At 42.4% G+C, this 17,701-nt stretch overlaps 1 protein-coding gene across 2 annotated transcripts in view; it reads right to left on the bottom strand.

Moving 5' to 3' along the window:
* EPHA4 (EPH receptor A4) overlaps window positions 1–17,701 on the bottom strand; it is a 140,096-nt gene that overhangs the window by 63,125 nt on the left and 59,270 nt on the right. For both annotated transcript variants that reach the window (XM_057305094.1, XM_026491841.3), the window contains exon 4: window positions 11,263–11,418. In XM_057305094.1, coding sequence (XP_057161077.1) covers window positions 11,263–11,418 — 156 coding nt within the window. The remainder of the gene's footprint in view (window positions 1–11,262; window positions 11,419–17,701) is intronic.

Below are 17,701 nucleotides of genomic sequence, written 5' to 3' on the forward strand. Positions count from 1 at the left end.
GGATTCAACAGAATTTTCTCTGTGAAGGACTGATGGAGAGTCAGTATTTCAGGCTTTATCGGCCATATGTTCCCTGCAGCCACTATTCCCCTCTTCACTGTCCCTCGAAAGCAGCCAGAGACAACACGGAAACAAATGGACGTGTCTGTGTCCCCAAGAAAATTTTATTTGCCAAAACCGGGGCCAGTGGAATTTGGCATTCGGACTATAGCTTGCCAACCCCAGCTACAGAGAAGTCGTTGGGAGCAATGTACCCTCCCCTCAAAAAGATGCTCAGATGAAGCCTCCTAATTCGGCACATTAATTCTAGAGAGTTCCAGCACATCCCCGCACCTGTCTAGGCAGCTCCATCCAAGAACCCCTGATTTACACCTTCATACGGCCCTGGCTTCTGAGCTGGAAGTTACATCTACCTTCACTGACTCAGGAAGAAATAAAATATGTGAAATATTATAGCCCATTTCTTGAGTTTCTCAGTGCTCTGAAAGAAATGGGCGCTGTATTCCTGCCACTGTGGATAAATTGAATGAACATCCATTTGCTTCACTGGTGTGAAATACTTTCTCTCTGGCACAGCAGGTACTGGTGAAAGGTGCTACAATGGGTAATTATTATTTTCTGCTGGGATGTCAAGTTGCATTCACTTGACAGGAGTTTGACAGCATGAAGTCCCCAAGAAGCTGTAGCCAAATTACAGCAAAAGCAAAGGGCTATCATATCATATAATAAAATATCATATCATGGGATATCATAAAAAGAAGGCTGATCTTCCCTAACCCATCATGTGCTCTCTTCTGGGAAAAAGACAACCTTCCAGAAATAAAGCACACACTATCTGGAGAAGTTGAGTGAATGTGATATTTAAGAAGGACGATATTCCAAGTATAAAAGAAAATTCTAGTAATTCTACAAATCTTAGTTCTTCTCTCCTGTGTATTGGACTAAAGTATCATTCCTGAGTAGTTCAGAGAACACGCTTACTGGCTTATGTCAGGATTTAAAGTAGCCCCATGCAGGAGAACCAGTGTTAACACAACCACATGAAATCTCTATGAGCCTTACTTATATAATAAGGTCATTGGAAAGGGACTCAGCCAACACCGAACCTAAAGTCCTAAATGCCTCCAATGTGAAGGAGGACTTTGGTATGAACCGTTCCATGGAAAGTCAAGGTTAAACTAAGTGCTCCCTATGTACCCCACCCCCAACCCACAAGTCTGATTAAACACATTTTTTCGTTCTTACAGAAAGCAACTGGAACTTCAGCAAAAGACAGAAAGCAAAAAGGGGGACACTGTGATCACTGCAGCTGGAAGTGGGTTCTGCCAAAGGGTTTAAATCCAAATGGACACATGGTCTAATAATATGCCACATCAGCCTGAAATCACTATTTCTTATAGCAACTGTGAAAGTGCTAACAGACTCTAGAGCCAAGGGGAAAAAGAAAAGTTGAAAGTACCCATTATTGGGGCACCTGGGTGGCTCAGTGGGTTAAGCCTCCGATTCTTGATTTCAGCTCAGGTCATGATCTCAGGGTTGTGAGATCAAGCCCCGTATGGGGTTTCAAGCTCAGCCCCGAGTCGGCTTGGAATTCTCTCTCCCCTTTACCCCTCCCCCCACTCATGCATGTGCTCTCTCTAAATAAATACATAAATAAAATCTTTTAAAAAAAGAGCACAACTCTAGACATGCAACTCATAGATTTTAGACTTGGTAGTTCTGCCAGGAATTCTCTTCCCTGACTTTTCAATACCTGCCTCCTTATTCCTTGGCGGGGGGGGGGGGGGGGGGGGGGGTCTCAGCTCAGATCCTCTCTCCTCCCTCTTGACTACTCCATGCAAAATGAAATGCTCCCCTTTCCTCCATTGTGTGCTACCCCATCATCTTGTCTTTTTTCCTTCTTGTGGGAATTTTACATCATCTTATTTATTATTTATATTCCCATTAGAACAGAAATACTATTTTCTGGTTCATGAAAGTACCCCTAGCCCTTAGGAAGATGCCAAACATACAGTAGATACTCACTAAGTACCTGCTGGATAAATAAATGAATTAATGATGATTCCTTACCCAGTCCAGCTCATTCCTCAGAAGCATTACCACTATAGCACTTGTGTATGTTGTGAAAGTGTATTCGAAAAAAAAAAAAAAAAAAAGACAATCACAGGCTAGAAAGTTGAAAAAATTCAAGGCTGCAACCAAAACAATGAGATAGTTGAGAGGAAAACATAGTAGCCGGGCTCCTGTAAAGACTGGTTTCCAGAGCTATCACAGATATTTAATATGTAACGGATTTTTAATCACCATTTTAAAATTCAATGTCTGAGCCATGAAATTAATTCTGGATGTGGAAAGAAACATTCCCCAAGAGCATGGGCAGAAACCTGACTCTTAAATGATCAATTTCTTCAAATGCTACTACTGTCACCCTACAAAAACACTAAGGCAACCAGTACAAGACGGATCTTCTGAGGAAGAGGCGCCATGGGTCTCAAGTTCCACTTCCTATGGCTTCATTAATCACGTACGACTTTGGGATTGTCAGTAATACTTCAGTGCCTTCACTGTAAAACCCCCCGACCCTCCAGATAAGCCTATGTTAATCTCTCTCCAGCTGAAAGACAGGCTGTAAGGCAGAGTCAACAGTCGGGGTGTGTACGTTTTGACGGAAATGAAGCCCACGCTTCCTCCCCGGACAGCTGTATATGTTGCCCCCATTAAATTGCTTTCTCTCTCCTCGCTGCTGTGGGTCGGTTTACATAAAGACTGCTGTTCGGGGACACCTCTCCTGAGATCGATGGACAGTGCATAACCTTTGCTCATGGCAGTTTGTGTGTTTTAATGATGAAGAGAGTCAGAGCATAACTGCCTATTATTAAAAAACAAAACCATTTTGGATGCATCAATCACTTATCACTCCATGAAAAGCTCTTGGCTTCCAATCAGGGTAACTCCTTGCTGCCATTTTGCCACTACCTATTTTTCTGGTGCATCTATTTTAACACCCTCCTCTCCAGGAACCTTTGTCCTTCCTGGGTTAATGGAGGTTTTGGTTTATTTATTTTAAAATGACTAGTTTATGGCTGAAGTACTTTTAAAAGTAAACTCCCAGTTAGCCATGAGGAAGCTGTAATGTGAAAGACTGAGAAAAGTGATTTTTTTTTTTTCAAAATGAGCTTTAGAATTAGTTAGCCTGTGAATTAATTGACATTTCTTGCAAAGCGGTTTTTCCTACATTATCTTATTTAATTCTCATAATAAAATCTGACAAAAAGTATTTATTAGCCTCAGCCATCTGATGACCAAAACGAAGAAACCTTACGCACGTTGCCCCAATTACCACCACCCAAACGTGCAAAGCTATTATGATCAGAATGCCTGATTCTGAGGCTATAATGGCCCCTGTCAGAATGATGTAAGCAATCCGAAGGGAAAAAAAAAAAGAAAACACAACTATGATTTTTTTGTGGAACATTCCTCACTTTCTCACTTCACCCCCGAGTCACCAGTTCTTCTAGCTTCCCTGTCCTTCATGCTGAAGCTTGCTGGCATGACTTCCTGGATGGCGCACTTGTCCTAGATGAGTTACCCTCTTTCTCTGGGAACTTCTCTGTCTCTAAATTCCACTGAAGAGGGTAATCATGAGTTTCTGTTAAAGGCTCTTTCCCGGGGGGTAGGGGTCACAGGAGGGTTGGGGGGCAACCGTATCTATGCAATGAGACTCTTCTCTCAGTTTGTCTTCTGCTGGGCTGTAGATAGCATCTATAGCTGAGCTGTAGATAGAACAAGAGTCAACTCTGGGAAGAAAATGAAAATGCTGATAGCAACGAAGGTAACCAGTGCTCACCCCATGGGATGGCAGCAAAATGTGTAACCAACCCTGTTTCACAGAAGCATGCTATGCACAACCACTGTATGACTTCCATGAACAGTGTCAAAAATGCTACCCAGAAATGATAGTGCTTAGTTGATAACAAGCCACTCGTAATTATTCATGGTGGAAAAACTGCAACGACCTGACTAAATGGCATTGGCAGATTATTCAAGCCTTTCACATGGGAGGTTCCTCAAACCTATGGATTTTCTAGTTTAATCCACATTATACTATGAATCCCTATAAAATGTCCACATTGGACTATTTATCTGTATAAAATGAGAAATAGGTTGGAGGGTAAAGAGAAGGCTAGAATAGCATTGTTTTAAAACAAGTAATTTGGGGGGCCTGGGTGGCTCAAACAGTTAAGTGGCTGACTCTTGATTTTGACTCAGATCACAATCTGAGGGTCCCAGGATCGAGCCCCAAGTCAGCCCGCTCAGCAGGGAGTCTGCTTGAGGTTCTTTCTCTCCCTCTCCCTCTGCCCCCACTTGTGCATGCTCTTGCTCTCAAATAAATAAATAAACCTTTAAAAAATACATAAATAAAACAAATAATTCCATGAAATGATACTTAATTCTTATTAAATATCCTGACGCTTTTTAAAAATTTTAAGAACAACCAAATGGCAAGTCATGAGCCTGGGATCCATCCAGTCCCTTCCAGGAAGCCTCCCTGGTGATCTTTCCCCCTGTAGCCCTGTCTCTGGACAAGAGTCATGCACTTGGGTTCTCTAGAGGTGCTTTTTTTCTATTAGTCAAAATACTGAAAGGCAATCAAAAAGGAAAAGACAAGGATGTGGGTTACTCACTAGCTGATGTCAGACTCTTAACTACTGAGATCTAACCAAAGAAGCACCTAAAAATGAAACTTGTTGAGGACCGCATATGAATCATCAAAATCTTTGGTTGTTCGTATCTGTTTGGTATGGTCCAGGGGCAGGCACATTAATTGGCTTATCAATGGATTACCAGACAGCAAGACCATACATTCTGAACCAAAAACCCTGTCACAGAATCTGGCAATGAGGGAGCTGGTGTTTCAGTCTGAGTTTTTATCCCATGACAAATGGAATGTAGTATGAAATCATACTCTCATTATCACAAATTTGATAAACGATATGAAATAACAAATTTCCCTATAAATCTCGGATCCAAAAATTTTCATAAAAATATGTTCACAAAAATGACTGACTACATGGATGATAAAATGTAATATGGTTAGAGATCAACCAATGGACCTTCTGAAACACCTGGATTAACAAAACTTTAGGAATCGTTGGCCTTTGTTCTCACTCTTATACCGACTAGTCTTCCACTAGAGCTAACTATGCTCTCACTGACCAATTTCACAGAGCGTCCTTCCTCCCATCATTATATTATTAGTTACTTGAAGCTCTAGAGCAAAGAGATATATGCTTTGGGGTGGAAAAAAAAATGTAATTTACTTGAAACCAAAGGCTGCCTTTTATGCTATGGTTTATACATCAAAGACTCATGGTAGACATCCCTCCCCAAATCCCTTAGCCAGACTGTAAAGCACATAGATCTTTGGGGCAGAGAATTGAATCGAACATCAGTGGCACCTTCAAGGGCTTGCTTGAAAATGGATGTGAGATTTCCAAAATTAAAGTACTTAAAAAAAAAAGTGTCTCTCTTCTCCTGACCTTGGAAACAAGTAAGGACGATATTATTTTAATTTGCATTCAAATTTTAACAACACAGTCACACAGCACCACTGGGACCCACATTGGGTTTCCACTGAAGATTGCTCATCATTTCATTATGGTTCATTATGTTGATAACTGTCAGAAAGCATTAGAAGTGAGGGCTTTGAGTAATAGAACTGAAATGGTAATTTTAAAACAATACACTTTCTGGAGGAACTACAGTGGCGCACTAAATTCAATTAGAAAAGGCAAATGTAAAGACAAAGTAAGTGGTGTCTGCTGTTTGGAGCTAAGCTATTTCAATTTCTCCATAACCCAAACCTGCAGAAAGCTTTTTCAAATCAGGACCTTTTGTCATAGATCTTGGTAAATTTGCCCTCATTAGCTCCAAGCTTCTCCGGTATGAATTGTCTTAAAAGCTGCAAATTTGGAATATTTTAGGCCATGCCTAAGTATCAATCAATCACTCTTTGTTTGTTTGGCACAGCTGACTGAATTATTCAAGGCCGTTTACTTGGAGACAGATTTGTGAAGGCCCTTCAAGTTGGCAATCTAAAATAATAATCTCTTATTTACGGAGGGCTCCAATCAGGAGGTTCTAATAAGTTTCATCAAACAAGTTAAATAAAGAGTACCCAAAAGCACAAGGACAGATTTCCAATTGAAAAATACAGAAAACCATCCTGGTAATGGCGCTCGGAAGTAAAGGTGGTGAAATAGCAAATTAGCTATTTCTCTCCAGATATGCAAGGCCAATTTACTTCTTCTGTAAGGCATTTTTTTTCCTAGTGCATTCTGAAGCACAATAAGGGGTTACAATGTTCCCTTAACTGTAATATTGGTTCGGTCTCCCCAGTGGGGGGAACAAAGACCTTTCTCACCATCATCACTGAGCAAGCAACTCAATAACTAAGGTAATCAAAGTTTTCCTGCACAGGCATGTGGCTGACTTCTCCCAACACTGCTGACTGTCGGACAGACCACATTCCTGACTACCAAGAAAGGTAAGCAGAAGGTGAAGGAGATCCGGAGGGGAGGGGCTGGGTCTCCGTAGAGCTAAAAGACAATGATTTCATTAATAAAAATCACATTCGAATTCCTTCTAAGAAATGATTCAAGACATCAAAATGTCTTCATCAGCTTAAACGGAAGCCTTGTGTGTAGAGAGGTCTCGGTGTCTGCCTCGTTGGCAGTGCCACAAAACCACCGTCACCTTTCTTGGTGGACACACGTGTCTCAGGCAGTAACTTGGTGGAGACTCGAGAAGAAAACACAAACAAACAAAGCTCCACGGTGAGTGTTTTTGATTATGTAATTCCGAACCGGGTTGGGTTTTCTTCTGGGAGACAAAGGAAGTATTCCATTTCCATCAAGGGAGAATGTTCACGACCCTTGAAATTATATTCCCAGAGTCACCGCTGAGCTGAACCACAGCCATGGAAAAAGGGCCTCTGTCTCCTGCCATCCAGCAGGAAGCCTTACCACCTGAACACCGTCCACTGACCAGCAGTATCAGCAACATCCAGGAACGTGTCAGAAATGCAGAAGCCCAGGCCTGACTTCTACTAACCCCCAGGTGACTCCCATGAGATGTCTACACCCATTCATACGTAACGAAGCATTTTTCTGACTCTATTCTAACACGTGTGGATTCGCTTCTTGCAAATACTCAAGGATGCTTCTACGGAAGCAGTGCCTAATCCACAGGCAGCCATTTTTGTGAACCTTAACCAGAAGCTCCAAGAGAAGTCTTCTTCAAAATCAAGATTATTTACCATTCAATGCTTTGAAGTTCTCTAGCAGTATGGATGGTATGAAGAACTTCTTAGGGGTTTCCTCCCAAATTAGCCAATGCCGCTTGTATTCACCTGGTCTAATCGTTCTCCAAGTGAACAAAAACCTGATTTTACAAACCAGTGGAGCGGAGTCTTTCTTTGGCTAGAAGAATGAGTCTCAGAGAGTGTGTTTTATTTCTTCATTAGTGTGCCGTCACAGTGAGCGATCACTAAATGTGGGGCTGCATAAGAATGCTGGGGTTAAAGATAGCATAATGAACAAAGAAGGTGCCTGATTATCATGGCTGTCAGCACAAGGGAATTGGCTTTGTCACCTGGCTTAACCAACTGGTAAGAACTGATTAAAGGCTGGAATCAGTTTGAAAGGATCCCTGATGTTTATGTTCCTTTCCATCCCCACATCTTGTCAAAAGAATCCGATAAAGCTCGGGGTGAGGCATGGGGGAAGGGCTTCATTCTGTTGGGTTATCTGAACAACAGTTTCTTTGAGAAACTCCCACTGGCTTCTCTATCGAAATGCCTACTAAGCTCTGTCCCACAGAACTTTCTGCGCTGGCAGAAATACTCTGTGACTGCCCAGTATAGTCACCACTAGCCACATGTAGCTATCGAGCCCTTGGAATATGGCAAGTTAAGCGAGACACTGAATTTTAAACTTGACATTAATAATTTTAAATTTAAAGAGCCACATGTGTCTAGTGGCCACAGTCATGGACAGTGCAGGAAGAGAGAAATCTAGAGTGAGCCATAAACTAGAATAGATTATTCTGTTGCTTAACTTACTAGTATACCTATTAGCAAAATATGGTCACCTCCTTAATGATCCCTGTCTCAAAAGAGGTCTTAAGAGTCTTCTGTAGTTAATGTTTATTAAATTAAAAAATGAAAAAGAACTTAAACTGTGCAGAAGTGGTCTCAACTTTGCCTTTACAGTACAATTTACGGGCGCAACTTTTAAAAGTGCCGATGCCCGAGTCCTATCCCCAGAGACTCTGGAGTGCTGTGCAGCCACTGGGTAATTCGATTGCACAGTCAAGTGAGAAAAGCAGCGTAGAAAGGCAGTCAGACGCACTGGCAAGGTGCTCTGGAGCTAGTCTGGCGGAGGCAGTGACCAACTGGAGATAAAAGAAGAGAACAAACATTTGCTAGATTCCTACCATGTGCCAGACCTTTACAAATATTTTCTTATTCAACTCTTAAAACAACCCCAGAGGTAAGACTCTGAGAATCCCATCTGACAAATGAGTAAGCTGGGGTTTGGAGCAGTTTAACCACCTTGGAACCTGGTGGTGTTAACAGCACTGTGTTCTTCCTCTTCACTCAATAAACATTAGAATAACGCAAAACGCTTGAGTCAGTGACTAGGCGGCGTTCCAAGGGGATGGAGCGGGAGAAAAAAAGATCACGTATTGCTTTGGTATTTTCATGGAACTTTTATCAATGACACAAAGAGCCCCCAGTCTTCCTCTCTTAATGTCACTGAAAGCAATCTGTGAAAAATGCAAAAGCTACTTTAGTTCTTACACTTTTTGGTGCCCCCAATCGCTGAAATCCGTATTTCCCTTTCCTCATTTGTAATCTCAAGATAAAGCCAACAATTGATTCCTACACAAATGTAAGAATCCCAAGGAGTCAGCTACCACACTTAGACACACAAGGCAAAGCATTCCAGTAACTCAGGCAGGTGGTGACCTTTGGGGTCTCCCGAAACTCCCACGTAGCAAAGCTGCAATAGTTACGTGATTGGTCCATGGTCCTAGAAGGCTGCATGACAGATCTGAATCATGAGACTAAATACCTGGGAGCAAGACCCAGGCCATCTTGCCATCAAAGATGAATCTTAGGAGGTTCATAACACAGTCAGCCCCAACCTGGGAAGGCTCTCTCTGTATGAAAAGTAGGTGGTGGACTGCATGCTGTAAGTTAAAGGCAACCATCACATTGTCCACCCCCTGTACTGCCCTTTGAGTTGGTTGCTGTGCCCTAAAATCCCACACCTGGTCAACTGTTGGCAGCCAGAGGAGGAGAGTTTACCATTACCCTAATCACACATCGTGGAACTCAGGATGAGGATACTTGGAAAAGAAAAAGTCTGGGACTTGAGCTCGTCAAACATCCATGGCTATCCAGAGAAAGTACTTAGTCTAGGGAAGCAAGAGAAAAGGAAAATGAGAAAATCCGTGCCTGGTATTCTGGGCTGGCTCTAGTTTACTCCTTCCTTCTGGAGGAAGTATGTGTTTGATCTGGGGCAGTGGGCAAGAGAGCCTGCCAGTGACCCGAACTATTGAGTCTTCTGGTCATGCGGCTCTATCATCAGGCTGGCGTGGAGCTTTGGGTGTGTTCCTTAACATCTCTGAGCTGGCAGTTACCTTGTCTATAAAATGAAGATAATGTCTGTTTTGTAGATTTATTTTAATATGAGCCCTGTGATAAGGTTTCCTGAAAGTGCCTGATAGCTTACCTGGGCCATCATTATAAAACGGTTCTTACTGCTGCTGTCGTGGCCATTTCTGGCTAGAAATGAAACTCTGGGGGCACGTGGGTGGCTCAGTTGGTTAAGCGTCTGCTTTAGGCTCAGGTCATGATCTCAGGATCCTGGGATTGAGCCCTACGTTGGGCTCCCTGCTCAGTGGGGAGCCTGCTTCTCCCTCTGCCTCCCCACTCATGCTCTCTCTCGCTATCTCTGTCTCTCCCTCAAATAAGTAGAATCTTAAAAAAAAAAAAAAAAAAAAGGAAATGTCCAACCTCAGCACAATTGGAATGGATCTGAAATCTCTTCCCACTCCCTTTACAGGTGATACTTGACTGAATTAAGACAATGGCCTCACAGCCAGCCCAAACCAGAAAATGCTTCTGTTTGGAGGGATGCTGGCTCCAGGGCAGCCATGATGGAATTTATAATAGGCAACAAAACGGTATTCGTCATAAAACACAGAAGAAGCTAAAATACATTGAGCACCATCGCTTTACGCTTTTATACACTACGTCACCAACATGGGGGCGCTGAATACCAAAGACCTTAGTGGAGGTACTGTTATTAACTCCATTCTACAGATGAGGAAACAGGAGGCTGAAATTTAAGAGACTGAACAGTCAATCAGCTCCGAACTGGGCAGGCTGGAAAACAAAGCCCAAACCTGTGGGAATCCTGTGTGCCTGGCCCTCGGCTCCATCCCTCCATCCACTGACTCACCCAATCGGGACACCATGGGTAGAACCGCCTGGGCCCACCACTCCCTGCTCTGGTCAAGGTCACAGCCATCGCAGTGTCTGTGAAGCCCACGGTGCACATGAAAAAAATGGCAACACTACGAGCACTGTCCATAGAAAGTGTGAGAACAGATTTCCCTGCTCCTCTGCATACCAAGGTGCCAACCCCATCCATTCATTAGCCCAGCACTTACTGAGTGCCTATCATTAAACAGGCGTCTGTTAGGATCCGGGCCTAAATGTTATGAACACAGAACTATGAGGAAAGAAGGAAGAAGGGTAATGACAACGCAAGCCATGACGTCAGTGCCCAGGATTGAAACCACAGCCCACACGTGATCCCATCCCCGGAACCCTGCCCTGTACCGGTTTCCCCCATAGCTGTCAGGCGTCCCCAAGAATCCTGGAGGAGACGGGAGAGCCATGTAGAAATTCCAATCTCAGCTCTAATTACACTGTCAGACAACCTCTGAATGCTTCACCTCTGCTCCAGAAAGTAGTCTGTGGGCAGCTGTGCGTTTCGAAGGCAACCAGAACAGCGAGAGGAGCCTTGCTTCTCATAAGCACCTCCCCTGCTAGGATTAAGAAAAGATTCATATTTGATCTAATTTGCCCCCTGCACGGTTATCCTGGGAGAAGGCCTGGCAGTGCCCTGCTAGGTGTTAACGAAAGCCGTTGGCATCGAAGAAACAGGACAGAGGCACACAACTTACGGGTGCAGGGCATAGAGGCTGCATCGTTGTCGGCTCTGAAAAAGCCTCGGTCACAGGTGCATGACGTGGCTCCTTCCCAGACCGAGTAGCTGTGGGGTGGGCACTTGGCACAGGTCGCATCCGTGGAGAGGGCCTTGTAATATCCAATTTTGCAGGCTACAGGAAAGGAGGAAAAAAAAAACCAATAAAACCACTGCTCACAGAAGAAAGCAAAATGTCATCTCTTTGATTAAGAAGGGAGACATTTCTGTTAACCGCCAGTGATCACCTGGCTTCAGAGGCTGGTAAAGCAACTGGAAACATTAATCAATTATAGTCACTCTAAATCGTTACATTCCTGATCAGGTGGCGAGGAGCCCTATAGAGGAAATGTTCTTAAAACCAGTAGTATCAATAAAATTACAGCTACGTTTACGGAGTGCTTCCTATGTGCAGGTACCCTGCTTATATGCACAATGCTGTCCCATCCCTACAGCACCTTTCGCACAGGCACTGGGATAAGCTCTACCTTAGAAATAAGGAAGACCAGGGGCACCTGCGTGGCTCAGTCGTTAAGCGTCTGCCTTTGGCTCAGGGCGTGATCCCGGGGTCCTGGGATCGAGCCCCACATCAGGCTCCTCCGCTGGGAGCCTGCTTCTTCCTCTCCCACTCCCCCTGCCTGTGTTCCCTCTCTCGCTGGCTGTCTCTCTGTGTCAAATAAATACATAAAATCTTAAAAAAAAAAAAAAAAAGAAAGAAAGAAAGAAAGAAAGAAAGAAAGAAAGAAAGAAAGAAAGAAAGAAAGAAATGAGGAAGACCAGCTTGGAACAAGACATTCTTGGTACTGGACCATGCATCCAGGAATGCCAGGATCCAGCTTTGAGCCAAATGTTCTGCCCCCAAAGCCTATACTCTTGGCCACATGCTATGGAATCTGAGAGCCTGGTCTTAAACCAACAGTTGGAAGTGTATCCAAGTCCTAACAAAAAATTATTGCTGATTATTTCCTAATTGCAGGTACAGAGGGAACCAAAGCAAAGACCAACAAAGGCAACCAAGCATAAAAAAAAAAAAAGAGTTGGTAAGACATGGGTCATAATTTCAGGGGAAAGTCATATAAAGTCCCAACTGCTGATTCTGAAATATAATATGCTAAGATTTTTTAAGATCAGCAGATATTTTATGTTGATTTTCCAATTAATAAAACCCTCCTGTTTTTCCCTCTCTCGATTTTTTCAACATCCCCCCTTCCTCCCTATGTACGCACACCCTAAGAGCCTGCTGCAGAGAACATGGGCCATATAGTTCTTTACCCACCTGACGTGCTTTCCATGACTTCATCTTTGCAAACATCACACTGACACCAAGAACTGCTTTTACTAATGTGGAAAATCTCAATAATTCTGTGAAACCTCACAATAAAAAATAATTAATAGGACCTTGCTCGCTCCTTTTTCTCCCCTATGCCCTTCACCATCACCTCCCAAATCTGTCTCAACCTGAAATAAAAATTGACCAACACCATCAATATTAAACCCACAGTGACAAGGCCATCCAAAATCACGTTTTTTCATAAGACCAGCGGTTAAAAAAAAAAAAAAAAAAAAAAGGTGACAGCTACCCACAATTTTTCCAGTATGATTTGCTTTCAATTTTCTCCAAGTATCTCATCCTTAAGATGTTCCTTAACTAACAAAAAAACACCAGCTGGGAGAAGAACCCATCAGGCATTTTCCATCAGCTTGACCACAAAAGGAGACCCACCATGCCAGCAACCCAGCAGATTTTACTCAACTGAGTAGATTAAAAAAAAAAAAAAAAAAAAAAAGAGCTCCACGAAACTGCTTGATTCTCTGAGATGTGGCCACTTGGCTTGTCTCATGACTCATCCATCAAGCATCTGTATGGCTTCCAGTAGAAGTCTGTTCCTCCCTCTTGCACATCCTGCTGGTATTTTCTTAATCACGCTCGTGTAATGGCAAGCGGAAAGGGAGTTGAGCAGAAGCTCCAGAAAGGTACACAGTTACTTCACGATGATTAACTAAAAGTTGTTTATGGAATTTCCTTTAACGAGCCAAAACTTTATGACGTGTGGAGCGCCAACAATAAAATGCACCAGGAGATCAATCTCTCCCTTATTTGCTTTCGTCTTTCACTGGACCGGAGAATCTTAGAAAAACAAGTTGCTCCAATGACTGAGATTTATGTGTCTCAAGCTTATACACATCACATAATTAGGAATGGTTCAATATGCAAGGCGCTCTTTGGTCATGCTCAAGATGGCCCTAGGGTTTCCATTAAAATCAGCAACGCCAGCTTGGGGAGGAAGATACACGGAGGGTCAAGCTTGTTCTTCCCACATCAAACACAACAGGTCCCTGAACTCAGAAACAAACCCACTGGGACCTGTGTGTCACTCAGTCACAGCCAACAAAGGCAAGCTGTAGAAACCTGGCACTGAGTCTGGTGGTGCTAGGACTGCTAGGAAGACAGGAATTGCTTCTTATTTTTTCACATCTGGACATTGGATGAAAATTCTCCACATTCCTGATAATCCTTATGTACCTCCCTTCCATCAGGCATCAAAATCTAACATCTCACCATGGAAGTGGAAGACTGACAAGAAAAACTGGCCCATGGTAGATTCACTGCCACGTGAAAAAAAGAGCACATTCAAAAAGTGGTAAGGAAGAGAAAAACAGAGTATTGCTATTTCCTCAACTTCTACGCTGATCAGACTACTTCCATTTAAAAAAATCAAATTCATCATTCACAAAAGTCAAATTACAGGATGTTTTGAATTGTTTGAAGTTCAAAAATGAGTTGTATGTTTATGTTAATTTAAGGAAAAAACGAGATCGCGACTTTATACTTTTTCTCTGTGTCCTTGAGGCTGGCATGAATGTATTAGCGAAAATAAGTATATGTGAATTCATCTGGGGAATACGGAGTTTTATACCTATTTGGAAAATTGAAGGCTGCCCTTCTTTAAACACCCTGACTATTTTTACTCACTTTTCCTCCAGTTTTTACCAGCGCAGGCAAAAGTACAAAATTGTCATTGTGCTATTCTCGGCAACCTTGCTGCCCTTAACACATTCCTTTGTCTTCAACTACATCAAGATCATCTTATTAATATTTCAGGATTCTTAGAAAGGATCTCTCAAAATATAGTAGTGGTTTTTCATGCACACGGCCATTTTGCTGCCTACATTCAAAATGACCTACTAAATTGATGGCTGAGTACATTTCTTCGCTCTCGTGGTTCACAGCCTCCCAGCCTTTGGTGCATGAATGTGTAAGAACATCCCATATTTATTTATTCACCACTTATTTGCATCCTGAAATTTTCACTACATCTTTCATTCTAAACAAAATCCCCATGAAAGGTGTGTTTGGTATAGCAAGCATTGACACATGTTGTGATTTTCCATCACTCTCCTGTAGGTGAGAACTATTACACTGTGTTTTGGAATGGTAATGGCTTGGTAAGCGAGTCAGGAGTGAGTCAAATTGTATACCCAAGAGTCCCTGCACTTCCTTCTGCCCCCTGGCTGGAGTTACACTATGAAGGGGCGCCTTATTTGGCCTTTCAGATATATCATTGTGGGAAGATTAGTTCACATGTGCAGTGCAAACTTTGAGTTCCTTTGCTGTAGCTTTGCCTTAATTAGTTCTTTCTGCTGACTTTAAATAAAAGAAGAAGATAAATGAGGACAAGAAGAGGAAGAAAAACTCTGTTCTTTTCTTTCATTGGCTCACCCAGTACCATAACGAGTTGTATTTTAGGACAGTATTCTATAGAAGTTTCCCTATGGAATACTTAAACATAATAATTTCTGGTTAAACAAAACCAAAAATCTTCTGAAGGTAATGAAGCATCTTCAGGATTTCTTGGTGCATAGATGATTTACATGCAATGCCCAATTTGAGCAGCTAGTTAAACCTACTCCTTAAAAAGATTATATATCGATGTTATGGTCATTTTCCTCCTTTTTTGCAGAAATAAAAAAAGACTGTCTTTATAGTTCATCTTTAAGCAATTTTGATTTGTAAAAATTGTTAATAACAGCAACAGTGATGACATGTCAAGCATTTTTGAGCATTTATGGTGTTAATGTGCATTATTTTATTTAATCTCCACAACAACCCGGTGAGGCTTTATCGGTATTCCCATTTTGCAAGTGAAGAAATTGAGGGTTTTACGTAACTTGCCCCAAGGCACACAATTAAGTAGTAGCGTCACCACCTAACCCCAGCTCATGTTTTTCTAAAGTTTTTCTGTAGTTACATGGGGTTAACACTGACCTTCAGCAAAAATGTGACACTGATATAACTGAGTACAAAAGAACTGAGGACGGTCCCAACTTTCATTTGTCCCCGCTGTCCATCCCGTGGTCGTCTTCACCAGCCACGCTTTGCAATCTGCGAACCAGTTTCCAATTCAAGGCTCCCAGAGCTGCGATGGCCATTAAGATGGCTAATTTATGCCATAGGCACCTGCTGACCACTTGAAATGTGGCTGGTCCAAACTGAGACAGGCTTTAAGTGTGAAATACACCCTGGATTTCAAAGAGTTGGTATTGCAAAAGGAAATGTCCTATTGATAATTTTTATATTGATTATATATTGAAGCAATAACACAGTGGCTTTATCAAGTTAAAAACTGTATCATTAATTTCACCCTTTAGAGCTTACCTTTTTTTTTAATGTGGCTACTAAACTTAGAATTATCTGAGTGGCTTGCATTGTATTTCTGCCGGGCAGAACTCCTCTCCAGTTGGCCATATTGTCGCGACTGGATGCGCGCATGCGCACAGGGACTCCCGCAAATGCTCGGTGCCAAAAGTGCTGGGGCTTGTATCACAATCACCTGAGTCCCTAATAAAGGTTAGCCTAGTCCACTTCAGAGAATCTGATTTGTTTCTACTTAAGGGCGGCTCTCAGCCACCCAGCTAATTTGAAAAACCTAATTTGGGCTAAAGTACTAACAAATAGACACAAATGGGTTAAAAATTACCTTCCTAGGTAACAAATTTGCATTTTACTACAGAGTCCCCTGAAGGTCAAAGCTGAAATTCCAGCAGTGGCTCTCTAGGGGAAAGCTGAAACTTTTATGCAAACTAGTCTCTAGGTAACTTTTGGCTCATGGGAGCCTCTGGGTCCCTCCAAGCTCTTCATGTAGGTATGGTATTAGGCACGCACTTCCAAACGGGTTCTATGGGAACTCTGCCTCGTGTGTACTAGCTACACTGTAGATTCGGTAGGTTTAGGAATCTGCTTTGGAAATATCAGAGTCACTTTTAAAGGGCATTATCGAATCAGTTCTCTGATTAATTGTTCACTTGCTAGACTATTTTTTTTTTAAAGATTTTATTTATTCGACAGAGACAGCCAGTGAGAGAGGTAACACAAGCAGGGGGAGTGGGAGAGGAAGAAGCAGGCTCATAGCGGAGGAGCCTGATGTGGGGCTCGATCCCATAACACTGGGATCACTCCCTGAGCTGAAGGCAGACGCTTAACCGCTGTGCCACCCAGGCACCCCCACTTGCTAGACTATTATATGAATAATTTAAGAAAAACTGATGGGAAAGGGAAACATCTGTCACATAAGTTTCCGCTTTGAGGTTTTTATAACAACACACAAGCCCCAGCCATCTTTGGGGAAGCTGTGGACATGAACAGATTTCCCATATATAGAAGGGAAAACAGGGGCAAAGAAAATGGAAGAATTTGCCCCAGGCAGGGTTGGTTTTCTAACCCAGACAGTGTGGCCTGAATTACTATGCTCATGGGTGAAGATGGGTAGGGAAATTGTTCAGAGGGAAACAAGGGCTCTACTTTCGGGTCCTTCTGATTATACTCCACACCCAAATAGCAAAACATGACCAAGCGCTGGCAAGTCCACATGGCCCAATTCTTCTGTACTCCACAACTGGTTTTACTGATGATATGTGTTGAGAATGTCTGAACACTGAGTCTCTGATGGAACCTTAAAAATCATCTAGCCCAGGAACTGGCACACAGTTCTGTAAAGAGCCAGAGAGTTAAAGAATTTAGGCTTAAGAGTTACACCAAGAATATTAAGAAGGTGCTTACTTATAAGATAAAATTCTAACAAATTTTCTTTAATTTCTTTTATCGATGGAATTCAAAATATAATAGTAATAATGAAGTCCTTTTTTTAAAAAAATACAGGTTTACTAATGATAAGAATGAAATTCTTATCTAGAGAGATAACATTTCACTTAGTTAGCTTTCAAAGAAAATGTTCCATATTATCAAATTGACTGCAAATGCCGTCTGTAAAAAACATTCTTAGCTCTCAGACCATACAAAAACAGGTGGCAGGCCTGAGGGCCATACTTTGCTGACACTTGATCTAGTCCAACATACTCCTTTTCGAGATGAATGACTTGCCAGCAGTTCCTTCTAGAGCATTCCAGGACTAAGTCTGGAA

This window comes from Ursus arctos, unplaced genomic scaffold (assembly GCF_023065955.2).
Source record: "Ursus arctos isolate Adak ecotype North America unplaced genomic scaffold, UrsArc2.0 scaffold_1, whole genome shotgun sequence".
Taxonomy (NCBI): domain Eukaryota; kingdom Metazoa; phylum Chordata; class Mammalia; order Carnivora; family Ursidae; genus Ursus; species Ursus arctos.